The following is a 21,084-nucleotide window of genomic DNA, read 5'->3' as shown; positions in this document are numbered from 1 at the left end:
CCCACGTACCTGGGCCGACCCTGCCTACCGCCCCAAAGCCAAGGGTGGGCCGCGGAGAGAAAAGGATGCCACATGAAGCCTTCAGATGCTGTGCTCCCGGAGACGACTTCGGTCCCCAGATCGGCCACATTCCAAGGGAGAGGCACTGAGTTCCGCCGTGCCATAGATCCGGGACACACAGGGCCGGGTTGGGGGTGAGGGGGGTACCAACTTCAGGAGGTGACAGGAGGGTTGTTTATGACCCCTATGCCATGTGTAGAGATGCATGTTAGACTCGCGTGTGGCTGTAGTCACGTGTGATTTATGGCTCACTTGTGTATAGTGATTCACATGGATGATTCACAATTAGGAATGCGGGTGCCCTGTGCCCAGTTCTGACAGAGAGAGAGAAGGAAAGGTTTTCCGGGAGGCTGAGGAGTGGGCGGACAGGGCATCAGTTGGCTTCTGACCAGGAACAGATCAATGTCCCAATCATGCAGGCGTCACCTAATGCCTGTCTCCCTCTGGCATCTGGTCCCTCCCTTCCCAGTAGGACCCGGGCTCCTGATAGCTATCTGGGTGAACCTGGTCCTGCCAGTCAGAGGGACCGGTTTTGCCAGAGGCGAACAAGCAACTATTAGGGAGAAAGGCTGCGGGTGGGAAGAGCCAGCCCGCAGCTAGCAAGAACAGAGAGTTTCTGGAGACAGAGAGCCAGCGAGTGGGCCCTAGAGCATCCCAGAGAGAGCTGGGCTTTTCCTCAAAGGCCCATCCTGCCCAACCAGGTCCCGCGGGTCGGCAGCCCAGGAGCTCAGCCCTGCCTGTTCTGTGGCTCACCTCCTCCAGGCCAGCTGCTGGGGCATCCCTTCTTTCCTCCCATCATGGCCCTGTACCGCGTGTGTGTGACCACTGGTCCCTACCTGATGGCTGGCACACTGGACAACATTTTTGTCACACTGGTGGGCACATGTGGTGAAAGCCCCAAGCAGCGACTGGATCGCATGGGCAGGGACTTCGCCTCTGGATCGGTGAGTAGAGGAGAAAGGGAGGTGGCGACCCTGAGGGCCACCAGGTACAGGGAATCCTGAAGGAGGGGAGGGTTTTTCTCCCCAGGGCTCATCAAATCCTGCAGAACTCAGGATGCCGGCCCTGACCTCGTGGCCACCCCATTCTGGTCCTTGTCTTTCCTGGGGATCATAAATCCTACCCAGGCAGGGGCTCCAGAGAATTCCACTGGCTTCCTAGCTCCTTCTCCAATAACTGAAGGTGGGCTTTGGGGAAGCTGCTTGCCCTCTCTGAGCCTGGGTTTCCTCTTCTCCAGAGGGGTCTACCTGACTCTGCCAGGCCCCAGCACTGTTGGCAGATGGCCAACATCAGGTGGGGGCTCCAAGGAGGCTTGGGAGAGCCAGAATGCACCCTGCTCACACAGGGCTCCTGCAGCAGCTTCTGCCAGATGAAGGATGCCTTTTTGTAATTCACGACAAGGCACTGCATGGGGTACAGCCAGCTTGGGTATACTTGTCAGGCAAGGCGGAGGTGTAGAAGGCGGAGGTGTAGGCGCACTTTTCAAGGTGCAGGATGACTTAGGCTGTTCCTCGCCTCTCACCGGCTTGCTCTCTTGCCCCCACCCCAGGTGCAGAAGTACAAGGTGCGCTGCTCAGAGGAGCTGGGTGAGCTCTTGCTGCTGCGGCTCCACAAGGAGCGCTATGCGTTCTTCCCCCAAGACTCCTGGTACTGCAGCTGCATCTGCGTCACTGCCCCCGATGGCACCCTTTCCCACTTCCCCTGCTACCAGTGGATGGAGGGCTACTGCACTATCGAGCTTCGACCAGGAACAGGTGTGTCAGAGGCAGGGGCTGGCCTGGGCTTCGGAAGCACCTGCTGGGAGCAGCAGAGACGGTGGGGGGGTGGGGGTGGTTGGCTGTCACAGAGCCCAGGGTGTAGACAGTAGGGCTGGAGTTAGGGTAACTGCAACTCAGGGATCCCAAGTAGGTGCTTTCTGAAAATTCAAGCCTCGAACACCCTGAAATGCAGGCGCTTTCTGGGCAGTATGTACCCCTCTGGAGACACACCCAGTCTAGGTGTGCACTCACATACACTCATACCACTCAGAGTCATACGCACAGAAACACACAGAGATGGTGGTATGCTCGCCACCGTCACCCTGCTCCTTCCCAAGTCAATTCCTCTGAGAGGAGTTAAACTGCAAGTGGAGTTACTGAATTTCAACTGGGGAGAAGCCCTGAATGTTTAGAGAATTTAGCTGGACAGGCCCTGGCCCACTAGTACTGGCTTTCCTGGTGTGGATGAAGTTCTGTGAGGTGCTGTTCAGGTTCTTTCCTGAATTTGGGTGGGGGGCTTTGAAGGATGCTGGACTGAAGCTACTTCAGTCTCTGGACCCCTTTCCCTCCCAACCCCCACCCCCACCCCCCACTTCCCACACCCACCCCCCACTTCCCACACCCACATCTCCTGAGCTATCTCATCCAGAGACAGGCAAGACTAGGGTGAGTCTGAGTGTGGAGATGAGTCTTAGGGCTGAGAGATGATGTCAGGTGAGGTGCAGTGAGTGAACATTACCCTTGCTGACACTGAGTTCCTCACAGACTGCATTCCAAATCCCTATCTGTCACCACAACACATCCACCGGTCACTTCACAAGACATGTTTGTTCACCAGTCCTGTGTCAAATATGTATTTTGTGCATGGTGCCAGGCACCATGCTGGATGCTGGGAATACAAAAAATGAATACCATGTGACTTCTGCCCCCAAGGAGTTTGCAGTCTTGAAAAGGAGACACACATGTAAACAATTAGAGAGTTGCTATAATCTGGGGGTAAAGCTGCCCCAAATCCTTTCTACTGATGAATGCACAAAGAATGGGGGACAACAGTGTCCCTGAGGGACTGGGTTCAAGGGTTGGGGGTTCAGGAAAGGCATGCTGGAGGGGTGTCATTTGAAAAGAGACTTACCAATGAGTAATCTTCATTACCCACAGCAAGAACTATTTGTCAGGACTCCCTTCCCCTCCTTCTGGATCACAGGAAACGGGAACTCCAGGCCCGACAGGAATGCTACCGGTGAGGGTGGCCTAATTTGACTTCTTTCCCATCTTACTCTGACCTGATCCTTAATCAGACTGTTACTAACTCTAACCTCAGTTCCAACTTTGGGGGCCCAACTCTGATCACCACCCTCATTTAAACCTCAATCTAATGCTGACCCTGAGTCCAGGCCCAAAACACAAGTACTGATAATTGTCCCCAGTACCATCAATGGATCCACACTCAACCCTCAGCTGTCCTTGATGTGACCCAGATACCAGACATGTCCCTAGGATTGGCCAACTTCAGCCCATCCTGAGCCTCACCCCAAAACCAGCCATGATCTTGATCTCAACACAAACCCAACTCTAAACCAGTTTGGATATTCATGCCATCCTCAAATACTACCCAGATCTGAAGCCCAGTGTCTTCAGGGAAAAAAACAAACATACTTCAATTCCTTGTCACCTGCTCAGAAAGTGGGTGGTTTCTGGGAGTTTTCATTTAAATTTGTGTCTTTAAAAGCTAAGGCTTCTGTTTACCCTAACCTTCACTTGCCACTTCAATCTCTTTCCCCTGGAAGCTGGAAAGTCTACGCCCCTGGCTTCCCCCGCATTATAGATGTCAGCAGCTTTGAGGAGATGGAGTCAGATAAGAAATTTGCCTTGACCAAGACAGCGCCTCGTGCAGACCCAGGTGACAGGTGAGGGTGGACTGAGAGTTGGGGAAGAAGCTGGAAGGGCATGAAGTGAAGGGTCTGCTGTGAGGACTTGGCTGGGCAGCTTGGGAGTCATAGTCTGTGACAAATGCAGTTTAATTCAAGTGTCCGGAGCAGAATGGGTGGGGATGGCCCCAGGAGTCTGGCAGAGAGGAGGGGAGAGGGCAGGGAAGGTACCTGGAGTGAGCAGAGGCCTGGGGACTCTCTGGGAGGAGAGAGGGGAGGAATTAAGGGGAATGGACTGCAGGTCCCTCTGACTGGTTTCTGCCCTTCTGCTTCCCTGCTCCCCAGCAGTGGGAATCAGTACCTGCCTGGCTTCCCCATGAAAATTGACATCCCCTCCTTGCTGCACATGGAGCCCAATATTCGCTACTCCGCCACCAAGACGACCTCGCTGCTCTTCAACGCCATCCCCGCGTGAGGCCACTGCCCTCTCTGCACTCCTGCTCCCTCTCCCTCTGTCCCTTTGATCAATCATCTACATCTCTGCCCCTGTCTCCCCTCCATCCACCCCACCCCCAGTCTCTCCTTCACCTCCCCCTGCCCCATCTCCACTCTATTTTTAAGCAACTCTTCTCTAGCTCCCCATCATCACCTCTTTGCTCTTAAACTCTCCTTCTCTTTCCAGTCCTCAAACCAATAGAATTAATTGAGCACTTACCCTGAGCAGAGCACGGTCCCAGTCACTGCTAGTGGGACCAGGCTGAGCAGGACCAGAGAGGGCCAGTCTTTTTAAGATTTAAGGAGGTGGTCAGGACACCTCAGGTTCAATTTCCTGGCCAATACTTTCTAGCTTTATGACCTTGATTTTCAGATAGCCTTTAAACAGTTTTCTCATTTATGACAATAATATTCATACTGACTTCATAGGTGTAGGGGAAAACTTTAGAGAGCTAACATCCAGGGAACATCCCTGGTGGTCCAGTGGTTAAGACTCCATGCTCCCCCTGCAGGGGGCACGGGTTCGATTCCTGGTCGGGAAACTAAGATCTCGAAGGCTGCACAGTGCAGCCAAAAAAAAAAGAAAAGCTAATATCCAGCACAAAAAGTTGTAGTATTAGGATACAAGTTGTAGTATTAGGATACAGTCTTGGCTGTGATGGACTACGGGCTCAGGCTCCCCTGGGGAGATGTATCTGCAAGGCAGTTAATTAATATTGGTGGGTGTTAATTAATATTGGTGGGGTCACGGGCAGCTCAAGTCTGAGGTTCTGAGTGTGACGTGGCTGGAGGGGGTCCAGTTGACATCTGGTCCTGACAGGAGCAGGGGTCAGGAGGTGGTTGCTGGGAGACAGATGGGATTGAAGCTTTGGGCTGGGAGAGAGGAAAGGAGAGGGGGAATGGGTGGGTCCTGGGAAGACCCAGGTCATTCTGTGGGGCTCAGCCACCTGCTACCTGCTGCATTAGCAGGCCCAGAGGAGGCCATGGCAAGGACCTGGATCCTCATGTTCTGGGCTTTGGTGCCACAGCCGTTCTTCCGGAGAAGAACTAGTGGGAGGGGATGTAGGGGTGAGGCGGGATATGGAGCTTGAGTGTGTCCACAGGAAGACACAAGGGGGCTCAGGTTTCAGGACAAGGACCCACTGAGAGGCCCCAGCAGGACTAAGGAGCATCTCAGAAGCTAGCATCACCTGAGCTGGTCCCCAGATGGATATGTGGGTCGAGGCAGGGGAAGGCCCAGGAGACCATGTGGAGTGCCAGTGTGGGGCTCAGAGAAGGTCCAGTGGGAAGAGGAGTTGGCATTTGGCAGTCTCTGGTCATTTATGGAGGGGAGGGAGTCACTGGGCTTTACTGTGGCGTGACTGCAGGGTGCCCTAAAGGACGTGAGTGGCAGGCCTTGGAAAAGGAAGGCCTTTTATTTCTCCTGTCTTGCCTCCTCAGCCTCTGTTTTAATGACCATGCTCCTGTTGAGTTTTTCCCATCCTCTAGAAGGAGAAGGCAATGGCACCCCACTCCAGTACTCTTGCCTGGAAACTCCCACGGACGGAGGACCCTGGTAGGCTGCAGTCCATGGGGTCACTGAGGGTCGGACACGACTGAGCGACTTCACTTTCACTTTTCACTGTCATGCTTTGGAGAGGGAAATGGCAACCCACTCCAGTGTTCTTGCCTGGAGAGTCTCAGGGACAGGGGAGCCTGGTGGGCTACCGTCTATGGGGTCGCACAGAGTCGGACACGACTGAAGCGACTTAGCAGCAGCAGCAGTAGGTTCTTAGAGGGCAGCCGCTCAGCATAGGTTCGTGGAAGGAGTGAGTGGCTCCTTACTGAGCACACAGGAACCTGTCCCTGGGCTTGTCAGGTCACTATTGCCCCCTTCCCCCCATGCCTTCTCCAGGTGCCCACACTCTTCATGACACATCCGCCTCCTTCCACAGCTTACTTTATTGACCGACTGCCACACACCTGCCTGTCCTCTGTTCCATTCCCTTCCATTTGACTTGGCCTAGCTAGTGAGTGATTGTTACAAACTGGGTATGTCAGGGCAACACAGCCCAGTCCTGGCCATAAGGAGCCCACAGTATAATAGGAGTTGATTTGAGTAGTGACATAATGAAGGGTTCACAATATAATGAAGGAAGTAGCAGGTATTTTTGGAAAGATACACACAAGGTCTATGTTTGAGGGGTGATCAGACAATGCTTCATGAGGGACTTTGCATCTAAGATGCACACAGAAGAACAGGTAGTCTTGATATGAGGTGGAGATGTAGGAGATGGTTCTCTAGGACAGGCACAGCTTAACAAGCCCTGGACAGGGAAATTCCTCCAGGGCTCTAGGCTGGGGGCACAGTGCCCATGGCAGCCCTCAGCCCCAAGCCCAACTTCCCCTCCCATAGGTCCTTGGGCATGAAGCTTCGAGGGTTGCTGGACCGCAAGGGTTCCTGGAAGAAGCTGGATGACATCCGGAATATCATGCGTTGCCACAAGACCCTCACTTCAGGTGTGCAGAGCCAGGTGGAGAGGTCCATTCTCCACTCGACCCTGTACTCAGGCTCCTCTGCCTCATGCTGGGAAAAAGCTGAATTCTGGGTTGTGGGGTTCCAGTGGGCAGGGCTCCTGACTTCACTGGGGGCACTCTCCCAGACTCCTCTCAGGAACCCATCTCTCCTTCCTCTGGGTGGGGACAAGAATAGGCAAGTGGGGACAGAGCGAGGGTCAAGGGTCACTTAGGGAGTCCTGATCCTGGTCAGGTGCACTTACCTCTCTTCCCTACCCCTGTCATCAAGAGGTTTGGGCTTTGGGGCCAGACATATGTTCGAGTCTGCCACCCAACTGAGCAAGTCACTCTGCCTCTTAGAGTCCCGTGTTAAACTGAAGATATAATTACACCTACTCATAGGACTGCTGGGAGGAAAGACTAAACCATAGTGATTAGCAAAGTGCGGGGCTGAGCAGGATCTAGTGAAGTGGTTTCAGCCCAACTGGCCCCCTCTCTTGTCCCCCAGAGTACGTCAGAGAGCACTGGTGTGAAGACCAGTTCTTCGGGTACCAGTACCTGAACGGCGTCAACCCTGTCATGCTCCATTGCCTCTCCAGCTTGCCCAGCAAGCTGCCTATCACCAATGACATGGTGGCTCCCTCACTGGGACCAGGCACCTGCCTGCAGACAGAGTTAGAGGTGGGTAAGCTGCCAGTAGGGAGAAGGGATGGGTGTGGAGGGTAAGGGTGGGATGGCTGCATCCAACCTGTAGGCCTCATCCCCAGCCTGGCACCTTTTAAACAGAATAGTTATGGGTAAGGCCCAGATGGGCCTCAGGCTTGAGGCATGAGACAGGGCCTGGTGAACTGGTATGCATGAATGTGACAGCTTGGAGGAAGAGGCCCTGCCCTGGTTCTGGGGCCTCCAAGATCCCAGGTGCTGAGGCCCAAAGAAAGCCATTTTAGGACAGGCCAAAGGCAGTGCCACTAGACAGAGTAAGGACAATCCTGGAGAAGTAGGAACTCTCGGGGTATGGGAGAAGATGATGACCCACCCAGTCTCTGATCTTGACCCAGTCAAGCCCTCAGGCATCCTCCAGAAGGCTGGAGTTGTGGTTGGCGAAATCTCTTCCTGTGTTGATTTTATTGATACTGAATACACTCAAGTCATCTGAGTTGACAGAATAGGAAGGACCAGTGATGGGGAGAGGAGGAGAGGATGCTGGCTTGTCCAAGAGGCTGGGAAGCCAGGTGAGAGGTTGCACAAGGAAGGATTCAGCTGGACCTCATTCCGGACATTCTGGGAAGGGTGAGATTCCCAACACTGGCCTTTAGTGCAGGCACCACGCGTCACTGAGGCCCAGGCTGGAGTGGGAGTGGACAGAGAACAGAGAGGGAAGCAGAGCGCGGGTGCGGAGGACACTCTAAGGCTCCGTGCAACTTCCCCAGAGGGGCAACATCTTCCTAGCGGACTACTGGATCCTGGCGGAGGTCCCGGTCCACTGCATAAACGGCCACCCCCAGTTCGTGGCCGCCCCGCTCTGCCTGTTGTGGCTCAACCCCCAGGGGGCGCTGGTGCCCTTGGCCATCCAGGTGAGCCTGCGGCTGGCTTTGAGGGGGTGTGGACCAGGCTTCGGGAACGCGGCCTCAGGGGGCACCTATCAGTCTAAAGCCTCACCCCCTAATTATTCCTCGATGCAGCTCTGCCAGACCCCTGGGCCCGACAGCCCCATCTTCTTGCCCACTGACACCGACTGGGACTGGCTGCTGGCGAAGACGTGGGTGCGCAACTCTGAGTTCCTGGTGCACGAGAACAACACGCACTTTTTGTGCACACATTTGCTGTGCGAGGCCTTCGCCATGGCCACGCTGCGTCAGCTGCCGCTCTGCCATCCTATCTACAAGGTCTGGGTGACCCTCGGGTGGGGGGGGGCCACGGTGGCCTTCTCCCCTGACCTTCGGTTCTTGTGACCTCATCCCACTTGCAGCTTCTGCTTCCCCACACTCGCTACACGTTGCAGGTGAACACCATCGCCCGTGCTACGCTGCTCAACCCTGAGGGCCTTGTGGACAAGGTGCGGCCTCTACCCTGCCCTTGCCCGGGGCTCCGCCCCTGAGGGCACCTTGCCCCGCCCACAATGGGACCGCCAATCCCATTCCCCATTCCCGGCCCACCCCTTTCCACACGCCCCAAGTCTCCTACCTGCCCCGCCCACAACCCCGCCTCCCTCCCTCCAATCCCCTCCACCCGCCCCACCTCATCAGGCTCCAACTCCAAAGGCTCCTGGAGGTGGGCAAGGCACCCCCGCCTGAGCACACCTGCCCGCTGACTCCGCGTTGGCGCTCCCCTCCCGGCTCGCCCGGGATTCAGTTCATTCTTCTAGTTACCAAACACCTAAGGATTACCTCCTACGCATGCAGTAAGGCCGCAGCCTGCGCAGCCCACGTCCTGCTCTTAAGGGTGTTTAATTCTTGGTCTTGGATGCTTGATTAACTGTAAAATTCCCTCTGCTGAGTCTCTAGCCCCATCTCTGGGGTGGGGGTTGGGGCGGTCGTGGAGACCAGCTGTGTTGTGTCCTCAGGTCACGTCCATTGGGAGGCAGGGCCTCCTCTACCTCATGAGCACCGGTCTGGCCCATTTCACCTACACCAATTTCTGCCTTCCGGACAGCCTGCGGGCCCGCGGTGTCCTGGATATCCCCAACTACCATTACCGAGATGACGGCTTGAAGATCTGGGCGGCCATTGAGAGGTGTGGGCCTGGGGCCTGTGGCCAATCTGGCCCCACCAGGGCCTCCTGGCCAAGGGAACAATATGGATCCGTGTGCTCATGTAGGATGGGGCCCTTGGTGCTCGGGGGTTTCAGGTGTTTAGAGCGCAGTATGGGGCAGCGCAAGGGTGAGAATTGGGGGTTGGACTTCCTCATGAAACGGCAGGTAGCTGTGGGCTGGGGAGGGCCTGGGCTGTGTGTGAATGTGGCAGAGGACGGGAAGGACACGGAGTCCTGAGAGGTCAGGGCAGGGGCAACAGCTTGATGTGGGCGGGGCCTCCAGGTGGACTGGTCTTCCTTTCTCCCAGGTGGGGAGGGGAGGCCTCATGTCAGCCTCTCCTCAGCACCCATGACTCTGGAGTGGTGGTGAGAATTGAGGGAAGCCTGGGCACTGTGGCTCCAACTCAATATGGGGGTCCCCACTGAACCTCCATGGACTCGAAGTGGACTCTGGGCAGCTAATTCGCACTAGCCTGAGCAGCCTTGGGCCTTGATTTTGGGGCCAGTCTGAACGCAGGGTCACTGCTGGAGCAGGGACATCTTTTTCCTGCAGCTTCGTCTCAGAAATCGTGGGCTACTATTATACCAGTGATGCATCTGTGCAGCAGGATTCAGAGCTACAGGCCTGGGTCGGAGAGATTTTTGCTCAGGCATTTCTGGGCCGGGAAAGCTCAGGTATCCCCTCCCCGTCCCCCCAGCTACAGACCCAATGACCCGCTGTCCCCCTTGGCCCTACCAGGCCCCCAGTTCTTATTCACTGAGCAGCCTTTAAAGCACATGCCATCATTAGCCCCACTGGATAGATAAGGGAAGGCGTAGAGAAGGCCGCACTGGCAGTAAGTGGCAGAGGCAGGGCCCAGAGCCAGCTCCCAGCATCTCTGGCACCCTTGCTTTCAGCCACTACATGGTCCCTGCTCGACCTTTGCCACCCATTCACCTTCACTTGCTGAGATCTGGGGATGTGTTGCTTTATGGTAGAAGCCATCTCCAGCCTCCAGCACTAAGGACTCTGGAACTCTCTCTCATACCCTCTTATGCCTATCCTGCCAGGTGGCCCCTCCAGCCACCAACCTCTCTCACTTGTGGCTTCATGGAGTAGCTTGGTGCCGCTGCTGCCTGATTCCTCCTTACTGACATGTGTCACCTGTCCCTGGCTCTCCCCTCTCTTTTGACACTGCCTGAGAGGCCTTTGAGACCCAAGTGACCAGTCCTCTTAGGCCTCCTTTGCTTAACCTAAGTGCAAGCAGATGCCCCCGACTGCCCTCCCCTCCTTAAAGTCTTCCCTTTGCTCCAGGAAGGGTGTGTCTTTCTGACCTCCCCTTTCTTTCAGGGCTTCTGCTGCCTCCTGATCCTGATTCCAGCTCTGGTTTGTCCTGGATCTCTGTCTCCTCTCGCTCTACCCTTCCCTAACAGAACGATCCTTTCTCCTGTTTCTCCTCTATGGCTGATTCCAGACTTGGAAATCCCCCCTTCCCCATTCCCTGAGGAAACTTTCCTTGTTGGCTGTCTCACTGTCACTCTTGAGACCAGCACATGAAAACTACAAGTTGTCCTCTGTAGAAGGACTTCTGGCCTTGCGTGGGTTACACATGCCATTGCTACTCTCCACAGCCTACCTCCCAGGTGCCAATGTGTGACGGTCTGTATTTCAGGCACTGGAAAGTGCAGACAAGGCATCTCTATCTGGGTGAGTGGAAGAAAATAAAAGGCTCAAAGTGGCACAAATGTCCACCCTCTAGTTCCCCCAGCCGGAGGGAGGGAGACTCTCACTGCCTGGGATGTCTTCTCTTAGCGGGGGGTGGGGTGGGGAGGGGGCGGCGGGGAATGCAACTTTTAGCTGACTCAGCACTTCTGGTGGCCACCCAGAGCAACTCCTGCCTGGGGAAACCTGAGGAGGAGGCATGGTCTCAGGTCACCAGGAAACAGAATGAACAGCTGTTGTAGTCCTACCTGTAGTGGGCTCCAAAGCATTTTTTTTTTTTTTTCCTAGTCCCTTGGGAATCTTATTTCCTTCGTCAGGGATTGAAACTGTACCCTCTGCATCGGAAGTGTGGAGTCTTAACCATCGGACCACTAGGGAAGTTCTAGCTTTTTTTTTTCCAAACAAAAGTTTGAACATATAGAAAAGTAGAGAGTATGATACTCTACTTTTACCCACCTCGATGCAGTTTACCCACCACCTAGATACAGTTCCTAACATCTTGCCATATTTGATTAAGTTGTTGCTGTTGTTTATTTACACATATTTCACATTTTACCTCTAATTAATATGCATCTCAAAAAAAAAAAAACCCACAACACTTTCCTACACAATCACAATGCTGGCATCACGTTTAACAAAATTGACAATTAATCTCCAACGTTACCCTCTTACTTGTCCCATTCTCCTTCAGTTGGTCCTATTGATTCTGGAGCCAGTCAAGGACCAAATGACATATGTGTTCATTTTGACTCTAAAGTCTCTTTTACTTTAGGACAGCCCCCCTCCACCCTTTTTAAAATCACATAAATGTCTGACAAGGGCTATGGAAAGGCTAAATTGTTCTGCAGAATGTCTTGTCTTCCGAATTTATCTAATTGCTTCCCCACGTTGTTATTCCTCTACACACTGTGTTGTTTGTCAACCGGAAGTAGTATCTAAAGGTTAAATGTCTGGGGCAAGAATGTTCTCCAGTGATGTTGTGTTCTCCACATTGCATCATACTGGGAGGCGTGCGATGTCAGGCTATCTCACTATTAGTGACGCCAAGCGTGATTTCTGGGTTAAGGTGGTGACAGCCAGACCTCTTTTGGATCTTCTGAAGGGCAGCCCCTCCCTGTGCTTTGCAACTCTACTGTTAATCAGGGAGCATCCTGATCCTGACTGCTTCTCCTCCAGGGGCAGCTGTTTTTCTCTTCAGGGTTATCTGTTTCCTATTCAACACACAGAGTGGGATCAACTGTCTTGTCTTTCTTTATTCAACTTGTCTCTGATTTAACACATCAGGACATTCTTCAGATTGACAAACATCTCTTCCAACTGGCACACACTTATACTACACTCATGTTTTCAGGTAAAACACATTCGTTCATTAACCTCAGCATGCCTCTGGCTTCCACATTTCAAAGGGAAAAAATATTATGCGCTACAGAAGAATTCCTATATGTCGTCTGACTTTGCTTTTTTATTCTATCCTCCATGAACAGCACATTTGGAAAATTCCCACACACTCCCAGGCAGACAGATACCTAGTCCTTCCTTCAAGCGTCCCCATCTGCTCTGTTGCAGCCTCTTTCCTGTCATCCTGACTCCAAACCTTGGTGCCATCTTGACTGCTGTTCCCTGATGTCTTCCTCTCTCCCTAAATCCAGTTAAGTAGCTGGTGCTATTGTCCCCATCATTTCCCACTGCCACCACCTAGTCTTAGTCCTCTCACTACTCCTGCAACGTGGCAGCTGCCTCTCAACCTATCCCACCCCTCCCAGCCTCTCTCTACTCGCCCGCCGCCAATTCTGCAGGGCCACCGCCCCAGTAATCCTCTGAAATAGTCCCTAGAAACCACCCTTCCTGGCAAAGTGCTGTAACCTCACATCCAATCAAGTCCCCTCCCTGTCCCCTCACCTTGCTTCTGATTCTGTGCCTGACCACTCTGGCTTCCTATCCTCTCGTGCATTCACTTCATTCAACCAGTAATATTTATTAAATACTGTTAATATTTATTAAGTATTGTTTTAGGTGCTGGGGTTTGGCAGTGAACATGACAGGCAAAAATCCTGGCCTTCAAGAAGCTTAACATTCTCGTGGGGAGATATGGATAATAAACTAGCAAATATGTCAAGTGGTTAAAAAGAAGAACAAAACAGCATTGGGATACAGCAGGTCAAGGTAGGGAGATTACTTCAGTTAGGAGGTCAGGGAAGGCCTCTTTTAGGAGGTGCTGTCTGCTACAGACTGAAGGAAGGGAGAGCTAGTTCTGTGGATAACTAGGGCAAGAGTGTAAGGACAGAGGTGGAGTCAGTACAGAGACCTCAGGTGGGAATGTGCAGGCAGGTTTAAGAAATCAGCAGACCTGTGTAGCTAAGTAGAGTAGGTGAGAAGGAGAAAAGTAGGGAAGGGAATGAAGTCAGAGAAAGAATAAGAACCAGTTTAAGTAGGGCCATGGTGAGGTAAGTGAGGTGGGAAGCCCTCAACGCATTTTAGGTAGGGGTGGTATAACTAGATTTACAATTCTGAAGGATCACTCAATCTGGCTGTTATGTGGAGAACAAACTGTCAGAGGCAAGGGTGGAAGCAGTCAGATTCATCCAGGGGTGAGACGATGGAGAAGGGATGGTGTGGAGACTGGAGGTGATGGCATGAGGATGGCTTCTGCAAGACTTTGCTGACTTGTGCAGTGTGAGATAAAAGGGGGAGCGAGTGCACAGATTTTGGCTGGAGCAACTGAATGGAGAGCGCTGAAGTGGGCCCACTGGTGGCCACAGGGGACAGGTTTCAGTAATGTGCAGGGTAGGGAGTCAAGCTTGAGGTCTGGCGGGTGTCAGGTCTGAGACGCCTCATAGACACTCAGGCAGAGGTGTCAGCTAGCAGCTGCAGATTTATACCCACTATCAAGTCCAGCATGCAGGGGCGATGTGAACTTGGGAATCATCAGCCAGTGAGAGGTGGTGAAGGCCACAGTCTTGGATGAGACCAATGACATCACAGAAAAGAAGACCAAGGGCTGAGCCTGAAAATACCTTTCTCTTCTTTTTTTCCATTTGAAGCTCACCCCATTATTCTACCCAGGGAGGCCCCTTCTCTTCCTCCAGGAAAGCCTCCTCTAACTACCCAGCCCCATTGCTGAACCTGCCATCTCCTCAAAGGGCCGAGCCCTGGCCTTAAACCTTCCTCTGCTTCCATCACTGTGGGCTTATAAGCAGCACCCTCTCTGACCATCTGTCTCTGCCACTAAACCCAACAGCAGATGAGATGATCTGCTCCTGGGTGCTCAGGCAAATCTTGGTGAATTGGGTAGAATTCTATCATTATGTACTAAAACGAGCTGCAGACAGAAGTGCTGTTCCCTTGAACCTGGCTCGTCTGTTATGACCTCTGCTGGCTCAGCTTTTTCTAGTCCTATCCCAGTCCCCCGGTTCAGAGACCACACCATGGTGATGACCATCCGTAACCTGGTGTGATGATCAGTCGCTAAGTTGTTTTCAACTGTTTGCGACCCCATGGACTGTAGCCCACCAGGCTCCTCTGTCCATAGGATTTTTTCAGGCAAGAATACTGGAGTGGGTGGCCATTTCCTCCTCCATGGGATCTTCCTGACTCAGGGACCAAACCCTCATCTAATGCATTGGCAGGAGGATTCTTGACCACTGAGCTACCTGGGAAGCCCCTATCCTTAACCTCAGCCCACTCCCAATACTAGTCTAAAGACAGTGGCAGCCACATGTTTAGTCTGCATTGCTCTCTTTCCTCCTGCAGCGAGCCCCAGTCCTGAGCTTCCCTCAGGAATCTGGTCCCTTCCATCCACACCCTCTTCCCTTCCCCTCACTCTTAGGCTTCCCACGCCAGCTGTGCACCCAGGGACAGCTGGTAAAATTCCTCACTGCAATCATCTTCAACTGCTCTGCCCAACATGCCGCTGTCAACAGTGGGCAGGTGAGGCTGCAGAGGCCGGGCCTGGGGGACACTGGGCCACATAAGATTAGCCTCAGCAGTGGATGTGAGGCCAGAGTTCGGGCTGAGAGCATGCGAGGGTCAAGGCTGTGATGGGTTTATGGACAGGGCTGGGGTTGGAGTGGCGACTGGGTGAAGGGCAGCACTGGGGCTGAATGATGACTGGAGTAGAGCTTGGTCCAAGCTCGTAATGATGACTCAAGTTGGGTTGTGGAGGGAGTAACTGAGGGGCTCCTGTTGTGGACAGGATGTGGCCAGGTGGAGTAGCAGGCCAGCCCAAGGCTCATTTCTCGGTGACCTCTTTACTCTGGGTCCTCCTCCCTCCTGGGTGACTCATACAACCCAGTCCTGGAACGCTGGGTAGGGGGATAACAAGGGGTGACCCACCCTGAGTCACCCTCTTCCTCACTTCCCTTTTAACAACCCCCTTATTTCCCAACTGCAAGATCTAGGATGGTAGGGGCAGGAACAGGGATGTTGAGGAGGGAGATGGTCCTTCTTTTTTGGCCAACTGACTCAGTTGGGTTGCGGGGGGCTCTCCACAGCATGACTTTGGGGCCTGGATGCCCAATGCCCCGTCATCCATGAGGCAGCCCCCACCGCAGACCAAGGGGACCACCACCCTGAAGAGTTACCTGGACACCCTCCCGGAAGTGAATACCACTTGTAATAATATTCTCCTCTTCTGGTTGGTCAGCCAAGAGCCCAAGGATCAGGTGAGTGGTGGTGGTGGTGGTGGGATGTCTGGGTTTGGGGGGAATTTGCAGGGCCTGGATAGTGGAGGTGGTGGTAGCTGTCCAAGCGAGTTTGGGAGCCAACATCTGGCATTTATGCTGAGTTGCCTTGAGTTCTTCAGTTTCTTCAGGAAATGATAGTTGGGCCCCAGAGACACACTGAAGCAAATACCAGTTTAGTGGCTGGGTCACAACTTCCATCTAATTCACCAGTTTAACCAGTCTATCCACCTATCTGTCCATCCGTCCATCCAACCACTTACTCACCCATCAGTCACTCATCCATTCACCCAGACATTTGTCGGATCCCTCCCATGTGTCAACACAGTGCTGGGCACTGGGAACATAACTCTGAGTGAGAACTTTCTGCCTGCAAGAATCCTATGGTCTACTTGAGGAGACACACAGGGAAAGGAAAAGGGCACCACAGTGTCATAGGAATTATTCATGAATTCCTCCATTCAGTCCATACTTCTTGAGCACCTGCCAAGTGCCAGATACTGGTGCGCAGATATGAACCTTGATGTTGTACGTAAGCTTACAGCCCAGTGACAAGAGGTAAGGATGGGGCCTCATGGAACCTGACGAAGTCCAGGCAAACCTGGAAAGACGTCTTGGAGGAAGTGACATCTAAGATGAAACCTTTCGGACAGGGAGGTGTAGGGCAGACAAAAGAGGGGCAGGGTTAGTTTCTAAACAGAGGGAAGGACTCTACCAAGTGAAGCAAAGTGAAGGTGAGAGTCTGTTGGTACATTTGCAAGAGCATAAACAGCCCAGTTTGGCTGCAATTATTTGTTCAAAAGACAAACGGGAACCATTGAAGGGTTTAAGCCTGGGGTGACATGGCTGAATTTGTGTTTTTGCAAGGGCGCTTCTGTGGCTATGCAGATGGATGGGAAGGGTAATTTTGGAGGCAGGACCGACAGCAAGGAGGCTATTAGTTAGGCCAGGCCAGGGGAGCAGCCCTTGAATCACCAATTACCATTATCTCCATTTACACATTGGGTCATCAGTCATGCCTCTGCCCTCCTGGTCTTGTCCCCAAGCTCTCTGCTGTGATATCCTCATTTCTCACGCTTGACTCCATTTGGCACAAATATTTTATCTCCCTAACAAGATTCAACTTATCATCTCATCGCCTGGGAATGCAAGAACTCGTCCCCGGATGCTACTCCTCTTTGGTCTCACTTCCCAAGGATTTGGAGACATTCATTTCAGTCATTGCAAAGGAAAAACACTGGTTTTTGTTTTTTTTTTTTGTCTACTCACAGAACACTACATTACTACTCTCAATACTCTCTCTCAATATTTCCAGCCACCAAATGTGTGGGGGTGGTTCCCATAGCAAGCAGTTCTTCAACATCAGTTGGGTGTCCTCTGTGTTAGTTGCTCAGTCGTGTCTGACTCTTTGTGACCCCATGTATTGTAGCCTGCCAGGCTCCTTTGTCCATGGGGATTCTCCAGGCAAGAATACTGGAGTGGGTTGCCATTCCCTTCTCCAGGGGATCTTCCCAACCCAGGTCTCCCGCATTGTAGGCAGATTCTCCCAGCACCTCCACATGGGTGTCAATGTGGGTCTGACCCATCATCACCAGGGAAGCCCGTGATGAAATCTAACAATTGTCCTCTAATTGAGCTCAATTCTGACACTGTCCACCTGGAGAGGTGTCAGATCCCACAGGTGAAGGACTCAGTCCCACAAGACTGCTCCTCCACTCCACCCTCCTCACCCCCTTCACGTGACAACTGCAAGTCCAGCTTATCATCTGAGTTTCTGACCAACCCCTCCTCAGTTTTGATCATTTGCTGGGAACAGCTCACAGAGCTCAGGAAAATATTTACTTACTAGATGACTGGCTCATGCTAAAACGACACAACTCAGCAATGACCAGATGGAGGCACTCCAGAGAGCAAGGAGTGTGGGAAAGGGCGTGGAGTTCCCATGCCTCTCTGGGCCCTGTCCCAGCACCTCCACACGGGTGTCAATCTGGAAGCTCTCCAAACTCGTACATGAGGGATTTTTATGGAGGCTTCATTACCTAGGCATGATTGATTAAATTATTGGCCACTGGGGATTAATTCAACCTTCAGTTCCTCCCCCTTCTCCAGAGACTGGGGGGTGAGACTGCAAGTTCTAACCTAATCACAAGGTTGATCCCTCTGGCAACCAGCCTCCAACCCCAGGGAATTTCCAGAAGTCACCTGGTTAACAGAAGCTCAGGTGGGGTTGAAAAGGGCTTATTATGAATAACAAAAGACACCCTTAACACTCTATCACTATGCAGTTATAAGGGTATTAAGAGCTCTGTGCCAGAAACACAAAACCAAATATATTTTTCTTATTATAAGTCACAAAATCACACTGGAAAGGGAAGAGTACACAAGAGGATGAGGGTGGAGAGTTCCCTTTCTCATAAGCCAGTGGGACGCCTAACCCGGAAAGTCATAAGGATAACAACAATAATATACAGCACCTATCACTTCCTGAGGATCTATCATGTGTCAGTCATTAAATCTTATGTGCGCTATTTCAAAATACAAATATAAGTAAGGGGCTATATTTAATATGCTTAATACAGTGACTGGCGTATAAGTGTTCAATAAATGGTAGCTCCATTTTACAGGGCAGAAAACTGAGGTTCAGAGACACCAAGCAGTTTGCCCAAGGTCACAACTAGTAATTAGGCATTGAACCCAGTCATTCAGATTTCTGTGCTCTGCTTTATCAATAGTGACACTATAGTTTCAGAAATTAGATGTTGATCTGGTAAATAAGACATAAAACTGATTCTTTGAAAAGACCAATAAAATAAAGAAACCAGAGATGATTCAAATCAAGAAAAAAATTAACATAAATGTACAACATCAGGAATGGAAAAGGTATGAGAAGAATGGAATAATTAGAAGAAAATACTACTTACAGTTTTATGCAAACAAATTTGGAAACCTAGATGAAATAAGTAATTTTTTTAGGAAAACTTAAAAAACCCCAAGCAAACAAACAAAAGCAAAATACCAGAAGAGGTGAAAACCATACATAAATGAAAAGGGTTGTAAAAGATCTGATCCCTCTCCTTGTAAAGGGAGATTCTATTAAACTTTCAAGGAACAAATAATTCCTAAGTCATTCACACTGCTTGAAAGTATAGAAAAAAGTAGAAGCTTCCTAAATCATTTTACTGGTAACCCTGATACCAGCACCTGGCAAGAGCAGTGCTCTTAAGAAAAGAGAAGTGAGTCTCAGATAGAGGGTTCTAGTCCCAGATCCACATTTCCCACCTGTGTGACCTTGGATATGTAATCGGGCCTCTCTAAGCCTCAGTTTCTTTATCTGTAAAGTGGGAATGATGAAGTACCTGTCTTATCGGATTGTTGTCCTGTTGTGATGGTCCATGTAAAGCTCTTGCAACATGTCCACTGTAATTAAGAAAATAAAATTATAAACTCATTCCACTTAGCTACAACAATCTTAAAAATATATCATTAGCCAATGAAAGCCAATAGTATATAGTAAAACAATAATTCATCATGATGAAGTATAGTTTAACTTAGGAATGAAGGGTTGGTTCAGCCTGATGAAATCTAACAATATCCATCATTACATCAGTAAAGAAACACACCATGTAATCATCTCAATCAATACATGCTGAAAAAGTGTTTGATAAATCAGAATGGCCATTACTAATAAAAACTCAGTATAAGATGAAACTCCCTTATGGAGTTTTGATATTTCAGAAAAGAAAACACTGGACTTATGTTGAAACAATAGAAGTCATTAAAGTCAGAGAGGAGAAAACAAGGCTGTGATTTAACAGTTTCAGGAGGCTCTGTTGGTGCAATAAAACAAGGAAAAGAATTTTTTAAACATCAGGATTGTTGGCAACAGTTTTATTATGTGAGCAGCGTGTGCTGGTTAAGAGGCTGGCCCCAGGAACCCTGATGGTGAACTAGTGGTGTACTGCGGTCAAGCCCAGAGGGGCAGTCCTGTTCTGCTACAGGGTGGGACTGACCAGTTCATTGCGCTATTTTTGAATAGAGGTTGGCTATAGCACCCCACTCCAGTACTTTTGCCTAGAAAATCCCATGGACGGAGGAGCCTGGTAGGCTGCAGTCCATGGGGTCGCTAGAGTCGGACACGACTGAGTGACTTCACTTTCACTTTTCACTTTCATGCATTGGAGAAGGAAATGGCAACCCACTCCAGTGTTCTTGCCTGGAGAATCCCAGGGACGGGGAAGCCTGGTGGGCTGCCGTCAATGGGGTCGCACAGAGTTGGACACGACTGAAGCGACTTAGCAGCAGCAGCAGGCTGGAAAGCACGGTGGCTGACTGGGAGACGCCTCAGAACTGGTTGTCTTCAGGAGTTGCCTTTTGTGTATTCTTGGGCATATCTGGTGGGACGTTTATGTTGATTTCAGTAGTGTTACGGACATGGTTATGTTTCATTCATAGAACAGTGACCCAGGCACAGGAAGGGACCTTTTTAGGGATCAGCGGGCTACTCTGCGCAGGTGGCTGGAACGGTGGTTCCGGGGTTTCAAGGGTTTGCGTTTACAGTGGCCGTGGCTGGGTGACGCCTGCCTTTAGAAGCCACCTTGACTGCATTTGTTGACAACTGTGGCCCTGAACATCATCCTGACCCCACACCTAATTTTGTCCCAGAGGCCCCTGGGCACCTACCCGGACGAGCACTTTACAGAGGAGGCCCCGCGCCGGAGCATCGCTGTCTTCCAGAACCGCCTGGCTCAGATCTCGCGAGACATCCAGGAGCGGAACCGGGGCCTGGCGCTGCCCTACGCCTACCTGGACCCTCCCCTCATTGAGAACAGCGTTTCCATTTAACCCCCTCCTCTTACCGCTAGCGCTAGCGTGAGGAGGGCCACCTTTTTAGGATCCTCCAGGCCCTTCTGTCCTCTGTTCTTGATCAGCCTGCACTTTCTCGACGCGTTTTGTACCCACGATGGCTCTACCATCGCATGAACTGGGCCCTAAGCTGGGAGGGACCAGTCCGGCAGTGTCCGCGATGAGAATCTGCTGACTGAAGTCAAACGCACAACAGGCCCTTCGAAAGGAAGGATCTCCATCATCCCTTGTCCTCCTTTGGGCAGCCTCCTGTGAAAGCCTAGCCTATTCCCCATATTCTATGAAAAATCTACCTCCTCTCATCAGGCCCAGCTTGGGATCCTGAGCCCGCCTTCCCAGTCCTCTCTCATTCCTAAATTCTTTCTTCTACTTCACCTCTTTGTTTCCACCTTCCTCCCATCCTAGGACCAATT

General features: G+C 51.6%; 1 protein-coding gene across 2 annotated transcripts; it reads left to right on the top strand.

The window, feature by feature from the left end:
- The first annotated feature begins 842 nt into the window (after nt 1-842).
- Nucleotides 843-20,704, top strand: ALOXE3 (arachidonate epidermal lipoxygenase 3). Of its 2 annotated transcripts, none has more exons than XM_005894816.2 (15): nt 843-1,004; nt 1,610-1,814; nt 2,976-3,057; nt 3,605-3,724; nt 4,031-4,156; nt 6,576-6,679; nt 7,185-7,357; nt 8,107-8,250; nt 8,359-8,562; nt 8,646-8,732; nt 9,240-9,409; nt 9,981-10,102; nt 14,956-15,056; nt 15,620-15,790; nt 20,471-20,704. In XM_005894816.2, exons 1-15 carry the CDS (start codon nt 858-860, stop codon nt 20,648-20,650), a joined length of 2,136 nt encoding a protein of 711 aa, XP_005894878.2. In that variant the 5' UTR covers nt 843-857; the 3' UTR covers nt 20,651-20,704. The 2 variants fall into 2 exon arrangements, with proteins under 2 accessions (XP_005894878.2, XP_070244886.1); XM_070388785.1 differs by having other exon boundaries at nt 858-1,004; nt 4,034-4,156.
- The last annotated feature ends 380 nt before the right edge of the window (nt 20,705-21,084 follow it).

Source organism: Bos mutus, chromosome 19 (assembly GCF_027580195.1).
Source record: "Bos mutus isolate GX-2022 chromosome 19, NWIPB_WYAK_1.1, whole genome shotgun sequence".
NCBI classification, from domain to species: domain Eukaryota; kingdom Metazoa; phylum Chordata; class Mammalia; order Artiodactyla; family Bovidae; genus Bos; species Bos mutus.
Note: the sequence above shows the minus strand (reverse complement) of the source record. Positions and strands in the feature narration are given on the sequence as shown.

Excerpts from the sequence above, each read along its gene's own strand:
- ALOXE3 (XM_005894816.2), top strand. The coding sequence starts at position 858 with ATGGCCCTGTACCGCGTGTGTGTGACCACTGGTCCCTACCTGATGGCT. Across the intron at positions 1,005-1,609 it reads GGGACTTCGCCTCTGGATCG|GTGCAGAAGTACAAGGTGCG; the intron begins GTGAGTAGAGGA and ends CCCCCACCCCAG. Across the intron at positions 6,680-7,184 it reads CCACAAGACCCTCACTTCAG|AGTACGTCAGAGAGCACTGG; the intron begins GTGTGCAGAGCC and ends CTTGTCCCCCAG.